Source organism: Dermacentor andersoni, chromosome 6 (genome assembly GCF_023375885.2).
Source record: "Dermacentor andersoni chromosome 6, qqDerAnde1_hic_scaffold, whole genome shotgun sequence".
Lineage (NCBI taxonomy): Eukaryota > Metazoa > Arthropoda > Arachnida > Ixodida > Ixodidae > Dermacentor > Dermacentor andersoni.
The window spans coordinates 163,987,622-164,007,523 of NC_092819.1; the positions used below are offsets into that span (position 1 = coordinate 163,987,622).

At 45.4% G+C, this 19,902-nt stretch overlaps 1 protein-coding gene and 1 long non-coding RNA gene across 2 annotated transcripts in view; one reads left to right on the forward strand and one right to left on the reverse strand.

The window, feature by feature from the left end:
* Nucleotides 1-3,472: 3,472 nt before the first annotated feature.
* LOC140218853 (uncharacterized) lies at nt 3,473-5,265 on the reverse strand. Its single transcript, XR_011895044.1, has 2 exons — nt 3,927-5,265; nt 3,473-3,858 (listed from the first exon to the last, which is right to left on the reverse strand). It is a non-coding gene; the product is annotated as an uncharacterized lncRNA (long non-coding RNA).
* A 5,339-nt stretch (nt 5,266-10,604) lies between these two features.
* PolE2 (DNA polymerase epsilon subunit 2) overlaps nt 10,605-19,902 on the forward strand; it is a 123,792-nt gene continuing 114,494 nt past the window's right edge. The window contains exons 1-3 of the mRNA XM_050172274.3: nt 10,605-10,732; nt 10,834-10,904; nt 16,939-17,169. Coding sequence (XP_050028231.2) covers nt 10,840-10,904; nt 16,939-17,169 — 296 coding nt within the window. The 5' untranslated portion in view covers nt 10,605-10,732; nt 10,834-10,839. The remainder of the gene's footprint in view (nt 10,733-10,833; nt 10,905-16,938; nt 17,170-19,902) is intronic.

Sequence of the window (19,902 nt, forward strand, 5' to 3'; positions counted from 1 at the left end):
TTCCTACAGCTAAAACATCACATTCTAGATTCCCAAACCAACGACACCAAAGCTATTCTAGGTGTGGATCTTACTAAGGCATTTGACAACGTTACACACTCAGCTATCCTACAAAACCTTACAACCTTGGGAGTCGGAGCCAGGATGTACAACTACATCCGAGAGTTCCTCAGCCACCGCACAGCCACACTTTCGGTGGCCACAGCCTCCCAGGTATCACACTCGGGGCACGAGGTACGCCCCAGGGAGCCGTCCTTTCCCCTATATTATTCAATATAGCACTCCTTCACCTACCCCAACAACTAGCTCAAATCCCCGACATCCATTTTAGCCTCTACGCCGACGACATCACTGTCTGGACAAACCGAGGCAGTAACGCCGAAATAGAACAACACCTACATTTGGCACTAACCACCATCGACACATATGTACGAGAGCGGGGCCTGACCTGCTCCCCATCAAAATCGGAGCTCTTTCTATACCGCCACAAGCAACACGATTCAGTCGTTCCTCCCATCACCCTTACGCTAGGTACTCACCCCATCCCACTAGTATAAAAAATCCGAGTGCTAGGGCTAGTCATCCACTCTCATGGCGCGCACGGAGAAGTCATAAAAACTCTCCAAACACACGCTCAACAGACCACCCGACTGATTCGCCGCATAGCGAACCGCCGGGCTGGCTTACGCGAGGAAAACACGCTTCGCCTCACCCAGGCTTACATAATAAGCCGCACCGCATATGCTCTTCCTTACCTACCCCTTCGACAGAAGGAGAGAGATCGAGTAAACGCGCTGCTACGGAGTTGCACGAAAGCAGCTCTACGCCTTCCTCCCAGCACATCCAATGACCGACTCTTCAAACTCGGTGTCCACAACACCTTTGAGGAACTCAGAGAAGCTACCTTTACGGCACAAATATCCCGTCTGTCTAACTCAGAGCCTGGCCGCACTCTGTTATCCCAATTAAGCCTAACCCCAATTACATACCCTACCGAGAGGGTCCCCCTTTCTCCTATCCTCCGCTCTAACCTCAACATACCCCCTGTCCCCAAGAACATGAACCCTGAGCGAGACGGGAACCGCCGAATAGTAGGGCTCGGGCCCTCCACAAACAGTATGGCGAGGACCATGAGGTGGTCTACGTGGACGCAGCGGAATATACGTCAGGCTCCCGTATGGCCCTGGCGGTAGCCGACAATCGAGCAAAGCTTCTAACCTCCAGTTCAATCATCACCAATTCCACCACAGAGGCAGAAGAGGCAGCCATCGCGCTTGCTTTCATCTCTTCATCTGCCACCAAAGTTATCACTGACTCCAAATCCGCCATTCTCAACTATGCCAATGGCTACATATCCCGCACCGCTGCGCGCTTACTACGCTTCTGGCAGCCCCGGCGCCGCATAACCCTAATCTGGACGCCAGCACATGCTGGCCTCCCCGGCAACGAGGAGGCTCACTCCTTCGCCCGAGGTCTCACATTCCGGGCAGTGGGAGCCGAGCCCCCTCTACGGGCCGGGGAGTGCCTGCTCTCCTTCCGTGATATTCTCTCGTACTACCGGGACAAACGAAGGGAATACACACCCCCAGCCCCATCCCTCACCATAGAGCAGGCCGCACACTGGCGTCGACTACAAACTCGGACTGCTCCATACCCCATTCTACTACATGCCAGATATCCAGACCAATTCCCCTCAACATGCAAACTTTGCGGCAAACCAGGAGACTTCCTGCACACCCTCCTCACATGCCCCACCTTCCCTCATCCCCCATCACCTGCCGTGGCGGTGGCTTACTGGGAGACTCTTCTGACCTGCACTTCCGCTCAAGACCAGTGCCGGATCATCTCCAGTGCAATAAGGATTGCGCTTCAAGGACTCTCCTTCGCTCTGTAAGGGTGCCCCCTTATAGTAAGGGAGCACTCAAGTGCCATGTAGGGGGCTTCGCCCCCACCATTCATATCATTGGCAATAAATGTTTCTACCACCACCATCATAGAGTTACTATACTGACTCTAGAGGACAAGCTACCCATAGGGCCCATGCATTGAAATCGGGAACCGCAAGAGCGCCGCCATGTTGCTACGCGCCGAGGTTGCCAGCTCCTGAGACGCTTGCTAGACTTGGTGACAGTAGTCACTTTTAATCCCGCAACCGTAGCAGCGTAGCAGCATGGCGTCTCGCTTGTAGTGTCGTGATGTGTGCGTGTAGCCGTGTGTTTGGGCTTTATAAGTTGGTTCTTTATTCTATGTTGCGGGACGGTGTGGGTGTGGTCCATGTTGGCCGTACAGGTGGCAGTTATGCACCCGAGGGATGATCCTGTTGAAGTTTCCGGTGGTATGCGGTTTTCAACGGTCACGCCTGTTGCAGGAGTGTCACTCGACGAGGTTACGAGCTCGAAGCTGTGGTCAGATTCCTCGTTGGCGTTCCGTAATTCTCTTCGCACGGGCGCGGTATGTTGCAAAAGCCGCTTTCGCGAACTATCGCCGCGACGATATATCGGTTGTTTTATTATTACAAGTACTGATTCAGCTGTAGGGGACATGTAACCGACAAACGGAAGTCTCAGGAGAGCACCTGTGATTATAATAAAGCAGGCGGCGCAGGAACTCCAGGGCACCCAAGGGACAGTGGGGGGATCAAAGCTCGAAGCAGAACGGTATGTACGTAGGTGGGGCCGCCGGGGCAGGTGTGTCGCAGGGAGTGTTCGCACGGACAGCTCCCCTGGAACGCGCAGCAGTGCCTCGCAAGGTCGAGATACTTAAAAGGCACCTGCGTCCATCTTTCTTTTGCCTCTGTGCAGTGAGCACGATTAACGAGAATAATATGGAGGGCATCCGGTGCAGTCGCGAATGCGTAATGGAAAATGTAGCTCGCGTCGCCTGGCGTGTGTAGTAATATCGGAGTTGGTTGTACGAACTTAATGCATAATACGCTTTGTTACGGTACCTTAACGGAATGGGTCTAGAGGACGGTGTTGGTACATTTTTTCGTACCGCCCTAATCCTATACCCCCCACTACAAACACACACACATACCCCCTTTTTTTATGTATACATACAATTACTTGCCATGACGGAGCATAGCCTCCTTTATTTTTGAAAAATAGATGAGGCTATGGGACGGATTGACCAGTTCAAGTTGTCAACTTGTCAGTAACTGTCATAGGAATCACTGTAATAAACACAATTCCACGATCGGATTGTTTACTTTCATTTTTTGTTGTAACACTGAGGACTACATAGAACTTTATTTTGTATATGTGAGAGACGTATGTGGATATCACGAGCTTAAGCCAATGTGCGATACACAGACAAAGCAGTTGCTACAACATGAACTGCATTGAGGGCCACACAACACATACGTAATTAAAGGTGCAAAATATAGGGGGAAGCTTCAATATACGCTCTGTAGCACTGCAAAGTATAACGTATATTGTATGTGTACAATAAATGTTAAAAGAAACAATGCATCAATGTTCCATTTGCCTGCAAGTTTATTATCAAGTTCAAGTTTACTGAAGTTTATTATGAGCATATGTACAACAGGAATCTACTGACACACCCGCAGTCAAGGCGGCTGTTCAAGGTGTGCTGGCTGCCTCAGTGTAAGAAAAAGAAATTGGGTGAATGTCGACACCAGTACCACTGCTTCTTGCCTCTGACCTGCACGTGCCTCCACGGCATCTTTGTGCACAAGTGTGCTGGCGAGGTGAGGCGTAGGAGTCATCCGAGAGAAAGAGTATCGTTTACATGGAGAAGTGGCTGTTCACATTGCCTGTCGCTTTCCCTCAAATGTTTCCTTGGCGACTAGGGTGACACACCCGCAGACAAGGTGGCTGTTAGAGGTGTGCTGGCTGCCTAAACGAAAGAAAAAGAAAAGAATTAGATGAATGTCGATACCAGTGCTATTGCTTCTTGCTTCTTACCTGCATTTGCCTCCATGGCCTCTTGGCTTGCGGAGTCTGTATGAGGGAGCTGCTGTGGCTAGGTGTAGGCATTGTCTAAGCAAAAAGAAAAGGCCATTCAAATGGGGAATTATGGAAATAAATGCAGTTGTTATGTCTGCTTCTTGCACTCTTCTTGCCTAAAAGTTTTCAAACATAGTGTCCAGAACACACCAGCAGTTTGACTGCTTCTGCTTTCTACCTGCAGGTGTTGCTGCGAGATCCTTAGTATGGCTGCGTGCAGCATTGTAACGCTTGGTGGAGGCATTTGAAGTGGTAGCCAAAAATATAAAGAATCATCCTTGTCTGCATGAATGCTTTTAATTTCTAAAGGCAGTGGTAACTCACTATTAGTGCAAGGCCCCCCACATCTATGTGGCAAGTGCCATAGCTCGAAACTGAATTTTTCCTTTAGTGTTTCGCAAGGCGTCTGATATGTCCACATTAGATGTGATGTTTTTTTTTATTTATCCCAGTGTGGAGAGGGCATCATTAAATTGATTTTTATTTTTGCGTGTCTTGTTTTTTGGTTTATTTCTGAATTTATCAAGCAGCAGTCTCATGATGCTAAAGTGACTTATGCAATGGCAATCAGCTTTTTTTTTTTTTTTTTTTTTTGCAGAAAAACAATGCATTTCGTGACCCGTTGTTTGACATCCCCTCACTCACATAATTTTGCAGAGTATTCTACCTATATTGACTTGCTTGACCTCCACTAAAGAGTCTTGCATTTTCAAATACGACTTTTTTCTTACAATCATTCGACACTTCTCATAATTTCTGTACCTTGGGCTTCTAATACTCTGCATTCATCATTTTTGCTTGTTTCTGACTAGAAATGTCTTCTTTCATTTAGAGCTTAAATTTTACCTTTGAAACACACAGAAGGGCTTGCCATTGCATATCTATATAAAAGGGAAATATGTTTCATTAAACATTTGCAAAATCCAATTCAAGATTGATGAATGCAGCTTGCAGTGTGATTTGACTGAATGAGCCATAAAAGTAACTCATCTCACTTGGTAAATTAAAGCACATATTAGTGTGATGTACAAGATACGTTACACTAACGTGGGGGGTTCTCTTGCTTATACAGCAAAATAATCGGTGCGCGAGAAAAAAATTGTTTTTGCATACCCCTTGTACACACTAATTTAAGGAAAATGAGCTGGAGCTGTCCACATGATCAACTTGTTTTACCGGCGAGTATGGTCAACAAAAATGTGTCCCAGCTGCTTAGTGGTATTTGAGATTATGTCAATATTGCATATGTGCCTGTTGTCTAAAATAATTGAATTTTGAAAATGCTCGCAGGGATCTGATGTGCATATCTGCAGTTTATGGATACATGTAAATGACTCAGCATCAAGTGCAAGTGAACGGTCCCACAGGCCCGGAGTCGATCACGCAAATACATTCGCTGCACAAATTTGTGACCAGAAAAGATATGCCACATGAAATGGCATGCAAGGAAGTGTTGAAAATATTGCACAGTTAATAAAACGCCTACGCTATTAACATGTGGGTTGATGCACTCGTTATGCAAAACGGAGGTGAGGCGTGCAGACAGGACACAAGAGTAGAGAAGTGGACAACACGAGCGCCGTCCACTTCTCCTCTGTTTTGCATAATGAATCCTTACCAACTAGCTCAGCTTTCTGTCGTTCTAAGTCTCGATGCACTCGATTTCGTCCGCATTAGGCACTCGCCTCTTGATTACTTCGTGGCACAGAAATACTCGGCATCAGGCTGTTTTTCTGCTGTGGCCTTTGTAGAAGCACGATTGTTCAAAGTGCAACAATTAAACAGATTCTATGAGTTGCTTGTGGCTTCGCCAATACAATTCCGGTGCGCTGGTCCGCCTGTCCAGCAATTTCCTACTGATGGGAAACCTGCAAACACCGCTCCGCATGTAGAAAAATGTCCTTCTGTGACGCTTCTCAAACGATTGTGATGCACCACAAGAGCTGCCTACTCGCGTGATATTCTCAACAAGGAGATACATTCGTTCATTTACATGTGAAGGTATATGCCAGAGCACTTCGGGGCACAAAAGGCACGAGTGTGCCATAGCGTCCGATGTCGACGCGCGATCGCATGTCAAACCTAAACTGTACGAAACTACTACGCATCCAAACAACAGATTCGAAACCGAAATTCGCGTCATCCTTTATTGCATGAATGCGTACATCTTGATTTACATAAGTCACTGACTTAGCAATCGCTTTCTGTAAACTTAATATTAACGCACCATCTTCATAAAGCCATCAGGTATGCGTTTTAGATGACAAAGCATAAGGTAACCTGTACCTGTTTTCAGCTCTTTCAGTAGTAATTGCGCTGGCCACATTGACCAGTAGCAACAGGGCGGAGCCCTAGAGGTTCCCACTTTTTCGGCCCAGCTTTTCCTCTAGAGTTGTTCTACTAACTCTATGACCACCATCCTCCACGTCTCCTGGCGCCCCAGCCTCCTCCGCTCCCCCATGGAAGCTGGCGCCGCGCTTTTGTATATTTTTTTCATTCCAGCGTGGAGCAGGCGCCGCGCTATGGACGTCAGACTCTGGAGTTTTGCAAGACGCGTAGCGCCACCTGCCGTTGCGAAGAGGCAGTAATTGAGTAGTGCGAAGCCCGACTCCCTTGCTAAGTTGCCTATGCAGCTAGCGACTGCGAAACAACTATTTAACTAGATTTTGGTCCATATTGCGAGTGTTTTGCGCATTTAACACCCAGACAGAGAGCTATGAATTCCTACGCTAGTCGGACGCGCCGCTGAACTGCCATAAAGCGCTTGCTGGCTCATTCGTCAGACTGATGGCGGAAACGACGGCAACCGCGATAGCTCCGCGCGCTACGAAGAAACGCCGCAATCGACGTTACTGTTGTGTTGTAAATGGCCATGAACGTGAAGGACTGAATAACAACGTTCAGTTTTACCGATTTCTATCGCGATCGTATGAAGGGGAATGGCGAGAGCGCTGGATACGGGCCGTTCAACCTGTTGGGTAATCGGATTACTTGCGTTCCCCACAACACAGCGGCTGGTATGAGAAAGTGCGACAATTTTGTTCTTCTGTAATTGTGTTGCGTAGCCCTGACGGAGGACAGTGGTAACCAAGCGAAAACTCAAGAATCTGCAGCCGCTACTTCGTTGGTAACAGAAAAAACAACGTTGCGAACCATCCTGCTTATGTGCCATCGATATCTCCACCTTTTCACAGACGTCCGCCTCCGCTTGACTCAACAAGTGGAACGGAGAGATATGGCAGGTCAGCTTAACCAAACATTTTGGTTCGTTTATGAATTCAAAATACTGTTCTAGAGCATCGTTGTATCGCGAGCTCATTTCTAATTTCGGTATTTTGTATGTCCTGCGCCGATACAACAAGCATGCTTCGCAACGTGCTGAGCCTGCTCGACTGCATTTTTCAAATGTGAGCAATGATGTTGCTGTAGGAACACTGGATGAGTAATTGCGAAGTAACGCACGTGTGTAAAGAAAAAAATGTCGCGTTTATTTACATTTATTTGTGCGCGCTTCTTGCTCGAAGCGTCTGCGAAAAGTTCAAATTTAGGTACTGAGCGATGCTGTAGATCCTGCGAGAAAGAAAGATGCGGCGCGTAGTCACTGTAGGAAGCTTACTTTCGTTATGATCGCACGCTGTTTGCTGCCTTGGAACACGTTTTCTCTTTGCTGCCCTGGAAAAGGCTATGAAAGGATTTACTCTCTGTAAATAATTGCGAGACAAAACATTACGATAAAATACATAAAAATATAGGAGATACTTAAGTCTTGTGTTCAGGACATATTCAATATGAAGCAATTTGAAATGCTCAGATTTTTATGCTGATATGTCTATAGACAAACCTGATGCTCTCTGTACTTGCGAGTTGCAGCACGCCGAAATAACACTGGAGACTTTATTTTATATTGTACACGTACTTCGCCCTGCTGAGCTTCCTTTCCGAAGCGTGGATGGGCAGAAGAAGCTTTCCAGGTCCTTGATTTTTAGGAAACCGTGCCTCAACACAAACGAAAGAGAAGGGTCCATTGTGGCCTATGCACCTTCGCTTGCGGACAGCTCTCCTTGCACTACTCAGTTAGCGCCAAGGCTGCGATGGGGGCGCTGGTGACGGGTTTTTCCGCAACGCCGCCTGGGCAGAGTCTGAGGTCTATTGTATATTTTTTCTTTCCAGCGCGCGCCGACCTCCATGGTTGGGCCTGGGCGACGAAAGTACGGCAGGCGGACTGACGGAGTGCGTTAGCGTAATAGAATGTGCAGGGCCGAGAACTTAATTGCGATGGCATACTGCTGCGCCTTCGGTTGCCGCAACGGACACAGCGAGGGCAAAAAGCTTTTTGCTTTTCCGTCCGGCGGGCGCAACGCAAGAAGTGTGGATTCGCAGGATCGGGCGGTCTGACTTCGAGGAAGTGGCAAAGAACGCACGGCTTAGTGAAGTAAGGGCCACGGCTACTCACAACCTCTTGTTTTGAGCCTAGTTCACGCCTTCCGCCTCGAAAAAGTGTGTGTTCATGCTCTGCGTGGTTTTTAGCGCGTTGTCTGACTTTTTTTTTTTTTTTTTTTCGAATGTGCTCTCTTTGTTTCATGCAGTTTCGTCTTGCGGTGAAATGCACGCATCTGCAGCTGGCCTGTGACATAAAAGCGACTTTATTCAGGGTGTGTTTTGAGCTCCACCAGAAGTTAGCACATTCTCGACGCTTTTGCAAGGCTCACTATGACTTACCATGCAGCCTTTTAGCTTCGAATGTACGCCCGCATGTATTGATTTGGTTTGCGGTGATTAACGTTTTTAACGTTCCGAAGCGACTAAAGCTAGGATGGAGGTCGCAGTGGATGGCTCCGGATAACTTTATCTAGCTCGCCTGGTGATGTTTAACGTGCACTTTGATCGTAGAGTCGTACGTGGGCCGGTAAATTCCTCGTTGGCGTTTCATAACACTCGCGCGCTAGCGCTGCTTCAGAAGTTGGCGCCTCGGCGCGATTGTATTTCTTCAATAAATTTTATTTACTAGTTGTAACAACTTGTCATTATTTCTAATTATTGACGGCGCCTCCAGGGCAACAAAGCGGCAACGGGAAGACCAAAGCTAGAACCAGGGCTGGATGGGGCTCGCCGAAGCCTGTGCATGCCAAGGGGGTATAAAATCGCGGACAGCCAATTTTGTATGCGAACACTCCCTGCGACGCCTGCGTTAGTGTAATGTTACGTGCTCTTCAGAGGCCTCCATTAGCCATTACATGTGCCCTCCTGGAGCAGTACTTGTAAAAAAAAAACAATATATCGTCACGATTACCAAAGCACCCCGCAATGAAAAAAAAAAAACGGCCCTGTTGCCAGGCATTGCTGACCGCACATAGCCGGAATCTCTCACGCGCCGACCGAACAAAAGTGTCCTGCAGGTACGTGAATGAACCTACGAAACCACGTACACATACTTTCACGCTGTCAACACCTGAAACTTTGGTAATTACGCGCGTGTTTGAGTACACCGTGTGCTTGCGTCGTGTTTCAGCAACACGAACTCTCAACGTCGCGCGCTTTACGCCTTAATTACGCCTTCAATAATGGTCATTTTCTCTATTTCTTCCACAATTCCAACACGAAATTCTAAAAGCCAGTTACCGACTGACGAAGAAAGATCTCGATTGAAAAAACTGCTCCGCAGGGCTCGAACGAACTTTTCTGCGGATTTCCTCCCGTAGCGTGTTAGCCGTCGTCTGCTACGGCTGGCCCACCACCGGCGGCGCCACCGCCGAGGCCGCGCCGAGCGGAGGAGGAGGGAAGCGAATGGCGCTACTTTGGGAGATTGAGGGGTTTTAAGTGGTTAAGCGCACTGCGGCTCTCTGAGGACAGCAGCGTTTAGCTTTTACGTTTAGAGCGGCATAGGCACCAAATCGTAAATTTGAACTGCGCGCCACGGTGACGTCTCCGCAGTAGCCTTCGCAGTGCAAGGCTTTGGAGGAAGAAGGGAAGTACAGCTGAGGCCGCGTTTGCTTGCCCATAACTCCGCTTCTGCTGAACGCACTGAAGTACTTTTTGCGGCAAAGTGGTTCTGAAATAGCCTATTTTTGCTTCAAATGTGTTTCTCCACTTCGATAAAAAGTGGTTCAGGGCCCCTTTAAAATCATTCAACACTTCTCATCATTTCTGTATTTTGAGCTTCTGATGCTACGCATTCACCGTTTCTGCTTGTTGTTTCTGACTAGAAATGTCTTCGTTAATTTAGAGCTTAAGTTTTATCTTTGGAACACACAGAAGGGCTTGCCATTGCATATCTGCATAACAGGTAAACATGTTTCATTAAATATTTGCAATATCCAATAGAATATTGATGAATGCGTGATGATAGTGTGATTTGACAGAATGAGCCATAAAAGTAACTCATCTCACTTGGTAAATTAAAGCACATATTAGTGTGATGTGATAACGCGCGTGCCGTTCGTTACTGGAAAGTACCGGGCTCGCAGCGTTAAAGAAAGGAAACGCATCAAGGCAGATGACGATTATGCTATCATGGTGATAATGCGCCTGCCGCTCGTTACTGGAAAGTACCAGGCTCACAGGGTTAAAGAAAGGAAACGCATCAAGGCAGATGACGATTATCGTTGTGTGGCAGAAGGGGCACTTGCAGAGCATCTTGTGGTGTTGTTAACACCTCGCATGTATTTCTCTAGAGGTTTACATGGGTATACTCTCAAAAAGCGCGGGATCCTGGAAAGAAATGTCTGCTTCCTTTCGTCGACAGCTTTGCCGCGCTTTAAATTGAAGTATAAACAGCTTGCATACTCTTGACAAGGCGCAGCTATCGTTCTTGTGTAGTGGCTGCTTGTGAAACGTGCGTCTATGCTTCGCATTTTGTCGCCGACAGCTTGAAATGTCCGTGAAACTGCGCAGCAAGATCCTCAAAAGCTTCCAAATTAGAGGCTTCACGCTTCGCAGGTCAGTGTCAGATGGTGATCCCCACATTTGTATCGCACCATATTTTGTCGTGTGATTTGCAGCCGTACGACGGCCTCGTTTTCTGTGACTGTCGTCATTGTCGGAGGGATCGTTGCTCCAATGTACGGCAGTACTGCTGCTTGCTGTGCATTTCAGCGGCACTGCGTGACGGGTGAAGTGGTACACCGAGCGGTTGTAGAGTTTCTCATGCTTGTCGCTGAAGTTTGCATCTGTAGTGTAGTGCGGGGCGTCATCTCGTAACTTGAAGAGGCATTGAACCCGCAGAGGCATTGCTGTGTGCGTCGACAGCCCAGACAGAAAACAACGTGAAGTGTCCGACGGCGTATCATTAGTAAAGTATCCCAGTTGGTTTTTCCCGAAAAAACGTAATTAGCCTTCTTTCAGAGCTCTTCAGTACCATTGGGATGTAGTGTAAAGTATGCTTTCTTTTTCCTGCCACCAAAAATTTCGATCTTGAGTTATAATGCACAATTTCTTTCACGCATTATGTAGCGACTATTGAGTGTGCGGACCCACAACGACTTCCTGCGTAGTAAGGTGAGACTTGCGTAGCAACTTCAATTTTCGCCAGTCACCCGTCAATATGACGCAACGCTCATATTCGGACACAAAAATAATCGCAAGACAAAAGTCGCTTCATAGATGCGTTAGCTAACCTAAAACAAAGAAAATTCTTATATAACTTGTATACAAGAAGCTTGGAATGCGTTAGAACTATGTAAACGTTCAGACAGCAACTCGAACATCGGCTTGATTGGAGTTGAAGTGCATAAATGTATTAAAGAAGCATTCTTGTTAATTCTGCTTTTAGTGTTGTTTTCCCTAATTTATTGCTGTGCTGTATTAAAGGTTGAGGAGTGCTTTGCGCTGTTTAATTCATGGTATACTTTTATGTCAACCGTCTTCATTCTTGCTGTGGCATACTATGCAACCTGGCTAGTTGGTGTTGATCCATAATGTTTAACAGTGCGAACTTGGACAAAGGATGGCAACAAAGATAGACGTAGACAAGCACTGACTTGCAACTAAATTTTTATTCAAAAAAAAAGAAACGTATATATGGATTGCATATGCGCAATTTTGCAGCAGCACTGGCCCATATCTTTGACAAAACAAATCGAAAAATCGGTGCGCAACACCAGTCATCGTCATGGAGTGGGCGCATATTTTCTTGCGCATCCCAAGTATGAGAGCTCCTTGGTCCATAAGGCTTGTTTGTTTACTGCATTGTTCTCTTCAATTGCCGCTGCTTCTATTGTGAGTCTTGTGTGCTCATGTGTGTGCTCAGCTATAACTGTAGTGTTATAGAGGAGAGGCTTACAACAGCACTCGAAACAATGTTTTGCCAAGAAGCCATCCGTGCCCTTCTCAGTTTTTTGATGGTGCTTTCAAAGGCGCACGTTTAGACATCTCCTGGTCTGCCCCACATATGTCTGCCCCTGTGAGAGAGGGATATTATACACGTTTCTTGTGCATTTTTCAACAGACGGGTTCCTATGCTTGATGTTACATTCTTGTTTTTCTTTATTTACTGAATGAATAGCTTACACAATTTATTGGGAGCAGAAAAGACAAGTGTGGCATCCGGTCACTGGCCAGTCTTCTTTAATCTATGCGAAACGCTGTGAATGTATGGCATTACCGCGACTTTCCGTCTTGGTGATTCCTGTACTTGAGTGGCAGTTTCACGAGTTCTCTGCACAAGCTTTATTTTCTTAAGCAAAGTCCTGCTACGAACATGAACAAGTGTTTGGCATACCCTGTGTCCTGATGTTCCTGCGTCCTGACCCTTGAACATTAAAGCTGTGCTGAATTGTATAACTGCATGACTTGCTTAAAGAGCCCCTGAAATGGTTCAGACAAATTTTGTAGATGCATAGGGTACAGCTAAAGTTAATCATTTCCACCACAATTTGTGTGAAGCGTCTCATGTTAAGAGAGCTATGGGCGATTACAATGCATTTTCTCCTCAACTCGTTCGCCGAGGGATCGGGGCTAAGCTCCGCCTTCAGTGGCTCTGTGTCATGATGGCTCGTCATGTTGTCTACCTCTGGTTCTCTAGGAGCGAGCGCGCGAAGCCTCTCCAACCTCTTCGGCTGCTGCCTTGCAGTCGACCCCAAGCGAGAGCTATAGAAACAGCGTGCGTTGCGAGCATTCTGTCGCAGTGCTGAACGTGTCTGGTATACCGGTAACTACAGGCAAGCTGGGTGTTTCGATGGATGGGTGGAGGCATAAACTCAAGTTGATGAAGCAACTTCAGCGTAGACATACGTGAGCGGCCTGATCAGTCTGCACGGTCCAGCCACCTGTTGGCGCAGAGCTTAACCAACCAAACAAAGAGCTAATATTGTTCTAACCAAGTGTAAAACATTTTAAACATTTACAAAAACAGCATGTTAACAATTACACTGCTGCGAAAAATTTACACCAGCAGCAAAGAATACATTTCGTGACTGCTACTGTGTTTGGTTGAGCTCTTTGTCACCATGTCGCTGCACCGTGCAGATCATTCATATTTGTGCTTCTGCTCATCCTGTGAAAGGGCATGGTCAAGCGGCCAGGCCCTGTACCCTTGCTTGCGTTTACCCGAATAGATAACCTGTATACCGGACTCACAAAACGCTATTGTGGTATTAATCCTCCGGCATAATGTGGCGGCCCCAGACCTATAAATCCTGGTGCCAACAGATAACGATAGTCCGATGTGCGGCAGCCACTCTGCTCGTCTGCTGCCTTGTAGAAGGACACCATGTCGCAGCTTGGCATAGTGCCAGTCACTATGTTTGCAGCCCACAACACAACAAAGGCAATTCATGGCACTCATGAAAAGACAGAACAACACTGACCGCGGAGCTCACGTCAAGACGGACCACATTGTAACACAAGCAGGCGACACTTGCTGTGTGCCGGAAGTGCTTAAATGTACTGAGAAATTGTTCTTGTGCGTTCTCTTTCTGTTACTTTCTTTTTATAGAAACAAATTAACTAACATTCCAACTATTACAAACAACATTTGTTCACCAATAAGTTGGAAAAATTATCAATGACGCGCCCCGGACAGCCAATCGGATAGCTCGCCCTACTGACGTCATTAGGGCAATTTATGTCAAATGGGTAGGGGCGGCTGAAAATTCAGCCGAGCGGTGTGCTGCGATTGGCAGTGATGTACATTTTTAAAACCTTATAATAAATTACATGCTTTACGTGGAGCACTTACATGCGTCAATTAATCATCGGAAGGACCAACCCTAACGACTCAGTACGTTTGTACAAAATCGTCAAAATCGTTTCAGGGTCCCTTTAAGGCATCACAAAAGCACGTATTCGCAATAGCCCTTTTGATCAATTTACCATGGGATCATCTGAAAAATAATAGTGGCTTTTTGGTTCGTGGTGCATAGTACCACGTACTTTTACCGTGTTTCGCATAGATTAATTAAGATTGGCCAGCGATCAGGTGTCACAGTTGTCTTTCCCACTCCCAATAAATTGTCCAAGTTATGCAGACTGACCCGTTCTGTATATAAGGAGAAACAAGACTGTGACATCAAGCATAGGAACCCGTCTGGTGAAAAATGCACAAAAAGCGTTGCGTATAATATCCCTCTCTCATGTGGGCAGACATACGTGGGGCAGACCGGGAGATTTCTAAACATGTGCGTTCAACAGAACCATTAAAAAACTCAGAAGGGCAGGGATGGCTTCTTGGAACAACATTGTTCTGAGTGCTCTTGTAAGCCTCTCTTCTATGACACTGCAGTTATTGCTGAGCACACACATGAACGCACCAGACTCGTAATAGAAGCAGCGGCATTTGAAGAGAACAATGTGGTAAGCAAACCTTGAACAGCCCTATCGACCCAGGAACCATCACATTTGGGATATGCAAGAAAAGATGCGCCCACTCTATGACGATGACTGGTGTCGTGCACTGATGTTCCGATTTGTTTTGTCAAAGATATGAGCCAGTGCTAGTACAAAATCGCGCATGTGTACCCCGTTTATATATATCTATCTGTCTATCTATCTATATATATATATACATATATATATATATATATATATATATATATATATTTTTTTTTTTTCTTGAAGAAAAATTTTGTTGGAAGTCAGCGCTTGCCTACGTCTGTCTCTTTTCCCATCCTTTGTCCAAGTTTGCACTGTTAAACATCATGGTTCATTCTTGTTGCTGCTCAAATTTCTTTTCACTTCCTGTGTTTTCTCTGAATCACAGCTGTTTCATTTTATTAGTATAATTAATGCCTGCAAATTTCTCTCTTACCTCTGGTGCAGTACATACTGTGTGGTTGTCTGTGCAGCCAGCAATTGAATCATTCTGTAGTGAACCTGTCCTTTGGCAATACAGGCGTTGTATGCAAACTGATGTTGCCTTTTGACACACAGAGATGTTACAGGATGTAGGGAGTCACAAGGAAGGCAGATATCTTTGTTTTATTTATTTACAGCAAATACTGTGAACCCTCTGCTGGTCCAACCAATTCAAACAAGTATAAATACAAAAAATGATAATCATACAGGCTAGATTATGTGTAGCAAAGAATTCCATAGCAAGGCATTGGGTCGGACTGGTTTGTAATCGACACCTCTTAGATCTTTCGCATACAGTTTTTAGGATGACACTTGAAACATGAAATGACAGGCACAAGCGCTACCATAGGGCTTGTGCTTGTCGTTTCGTGTTTCAAGTCTTCTCCCGAAATTTCTTGCGCTGTAAACTTAAGAGCTAAAAAATTTCATCCATTTTCATTCGATATCATTTCTTTATTTCTGTAAAAGAATTCATGAGTAGTGCGGACAAAATAAACATGTACAGGGAGAAAGGTCTGTTTATGTGCCATGGGTCAACAACTTTGTTTATGAGCTTTTTTTTTTAGTAGTCGGCAGCATCTGTGGGATCTTGGCAACCTTTGCTGGAATTGCACCATGCTTTCAAAATGTATGTTGACATTTTAGCTTCATTTGTACCCTGCCTGGTTCAATATTCAAGTGGAGACAACCGTGATCACGCATTCTAATTAAAAGTGAATTTCTATGCAACTACCAATATCATTTTTTTAATTTGAAGATCAGATAGGTGAAGCTGATTTTAACTGCCTGCTATGTAATTAAATTAGTGTAGCACATTTCTTAGTTTTTTTTTCGTATGCAAGTTCAGTTTCTTATATTGCTACCAAAGCTATTCCGGAAGGTTTCTTGTACAAAATTCTGGTGCTCAAGATAGCATGCTGCCCTGCTTGCATCAATTCAGTTGTTTGCAGTGGCTGCAATTGCCACCTAAAAGGCACAACCATAAGCACTCTGAATACTCTGAATGTGCCATCGTTTAGCATGCGAAGGATGTGTAATGAAGAACCACAAGATAACAAATATCAATTTCTGCAGCCTTGACTGCACATAAATTAATTCAATCCAGAAGCTACTCATCGGGGTACACTCAGTGGCCATGGCATTGTGCTGCTGAATATGAGATCAGGAGTTTAATGTTGACCACGGTGGCGTCATCCTGATGGGGGTGGAATATGCAGGAAGTGATTGGGTGCCGTGCATTGGGTGCAGGGTGAAGAACCCCGACTGCTCCAAAGCTTTCCGGAGTCCCCCACTATGGCGTGCCTCATAATAAGATTGGTGTTTTGGCATGTAAAACTCCAGAATCCAGGGGCTGAATCAGAGAGTGACATTATACTTTATGTAATGCTGCATGTTTATTAGATAACAACTAAGGTTAATGGCACAAAAAATAACAAGGACTGGGCAAATGCCAACTTTCAGCTGATTTATTTGCAGAAATCTGCAAGGTGAACTGTAGGAGCATGTACATTCACACCTGCACAACACTGCAACCACGCATGCTTCATATTGTTTTTAAATTCGTATCAAAGTCCCCACTTGTTTACAATGAAGCGAATGGCTTTCCACTTGGGTTTCCGTCGAACTCTGGACTAAGCTGTAGTACTAATGGCTTCAATATGCGCCACATCATCTCACGCAGTGAGGCTAGCAAGTTCTTGCTGGAGGCTTTGACATCCTTGGACGAGAATCACCAGGACTTGTGGCTGCGACGTCTGCTGGACTCGCTGCAGGCGCAGCGGATTGATGGACCCTTCCTCACCAAGGATGACCTGCTCGGCTGCATCCGTGAGTTTGAACGGGCTGACAATGATGGCACCGATGTCCGTCTTCTGGTGGCCAACGCCTTTTCCCTTGCGCCACTGACTTATTGGTAAGTGTTGTATTTTTCATTTGTTTAATTTATTTGTACCAACAGGGTAGAACTTTGGTTCTACATAACAATCTAGAGAATGTATCAATCCACCAGCAGCGACGTGCAAAACGTAAACAAAGCAACCAAACATACCAGTATACATCGGAGGTTCACATTTAGAAGACATGCAAAAAAGAACAAGACAAAGTGAAAATAGAGCTAGTTTATTGGGATATTAAGCATAAATGGCACATTGGAACAACGAAACATATTTAACTGTGTCAAGAGTATAGGAAAGGTGGTTTCCATGCTGGCATGCACTCAGAATAAATGAATCCCAAAAAATTTTGGTCTTGCAAGGTATAGCACCCACTTTGTTTCCGTGTTCAACTCTCATTTATATGTCTAAAGGAAAACAAGCAAGCTATCGTTTAAGTTTTCACAATAAAGATTTCATAAAACATGGCCAGTCTTACAACTTGAGGGAACTGTCTGCTGCTTGGAACATGTCTTTGGGTTGGGGTGACAATGAGAAGGTTGTATGCCATAGTGATGGAAACAAGCATGCTTATATCGCTTCAACAAGGAATTTTATTTTTAATTTGGCTCTCAAAGTGGTGCAAGAGCTCCTTTGTGAAAGAGAGCAACCAATCTGTGCACCCTCGTGTAACCAAAAAGGCCACACAAGGAGAATTATTTTGCTTGTATACAATATTTAATTGTATTGTATTGCCTGAAATTTTATTTTGTGCCCTTCTGCTGACTTTTCTTTGCATGAGACAGTGCTTTGCTTGTAAACACCTGGTCAACTTTGGGAAAAGCTGAAATATTTCATTCAGACTATGCTATAACAAACTAATAATTGGGAACGATGCATACACATTCGACCGTAAAGTTGTCAAACTCGGATCATAGCAAGTGCACTCTGCTCTCGAATATAACCAGCGAGCTGATCTGTCATTTCTTTTTACTAACATCAGAGGTGTTTTACACAAAAGTGATGCTCTAGGCAGTCTCTCATTGACTCATCCTCATCCAACCTTGTAATACTTGCTGAAACCTGCCTAATTCATCTGTTGGTGACCAAGAGCTTCATTCTGTTTCTACTGAGTTTGATTTATTTCGACATGACCGTTGGAGAAAACAAGGTGGTGGTGTTCTCATAGGCGCTCACAGCTCCCTGCGGTGCACCCATATGACTGTTCCCTCCAGTAAAACACGTTGAGGGGCTAGTTGGCACATAGCTTTCAATAGGAAGCGCCTTGTCCTGTCTGTATTTCTTCTTGTGTGTCGTCACTATTGGCGCTTCACCTATTGAGACTGTTCCCTCCCATTTAGAAATCCTTTTCGTCATCTGCAAGACCATGAGCCTACCCATTATAATCGGGGCTTGCTACTGTCCGCTATACAGTGACCGTTCATTTGCATGATTGTTTCATGATGTATTACACAAGGTATCTTCTCTGTATCCCAAGGCCACTATCACTATATTTGACAGTTTTAACTTTCCATCCCTTACCTGCTCTGACCTAGCTTACACAATGTCAACGCAAAATGAAGAAAGTGACTTTGTAAACACGTGCATTATGTTTGGCCTGTCGCAACTAATCAGCTCGCCAACAAGGTGCGCAGCACAGTTGTCTAACGTTCTTGACCTTGTGCTAACTTCACAACCAGACAATTTCTCCCCACTTACCGTATTGACACGTGTACTTATCTTTATCGGGCGACCACGTTTCGCCGCCTAACAAATGTTTTCGCACAGCGCGGGACGTGCCTGCATGTATCCGAAGTTTCTGGAAAGTTGTCGATGCTTCTATCCGCTGTCTGTTGTCGCCGAACCTTGTGTTATCTGACTTCATCGCCTGACGCGAATGGTGTAGGACTTTGTGGAAGGCACGCGGGTCCCAACCATTAGTCTGGAACATTCTACGACTGCTGTATAAAAGCCGACGCGCTTGACCTGCTGATCAGATTTTCGACGATCGCCGACCGTGTTCGCCGCTATCGTTGTGCTATAAGTGTAGCCTGTTTTTGTGGGCACAGGTTCGCCCAATAAAAGTTAGTGTTGTCTCTCACAGTATTGCTACTGTGTTCTTCAACGTCACCACCACGTGACAGTATTTACACGATTGTAAGTCGACTTGAATGCAAGTCGACCCCTCCCCCCCCATATTTTTAAATTTTATTTTTATTTATCAATACTGTTGGCCGAAGGCCGTTACAGGGTGGTTGAAAGACAAACGAAACAAGATAACAGTGCTGCCGCAGTCTAAAACAGACCAAATAAGGCATATGGCATATACACAGGAAAAGGCACAATGCAAAGCAAGAAGAAGCAAAAGACAAATTATAATAGGGCGGTATTAAATGTACCACAGCCGCTGGATTAATCATGTGTGTTACAACCAGGAACATAAGTTAAACAAATTACCATTATTAAAGTAGTAGCTATGTACTTCTAGCCGAGGTAAAAAATTTTGTTAGTGTAGTTTCAAATTTATTTAGACTGTCTACTGTTAGTAATTCATGTGGCAGCTCGTTCCATTCCTCTATTGTTCTGGGGAAAAACGAGTACTTATGTGCATCTATTCGTGCTGAAATGGGTTGAATTTGCTCAAGGTTGCTGCTTCGTACTTTCGAGACAGGCGCTGTTTTATGTACTGCTATGAATTAAGGTTAAACCAGTTATGGTGAATCAGATAAAGAAATTTTAATCTAGCTATCCTTCCGGGTTTTGAAAGTGGAGGT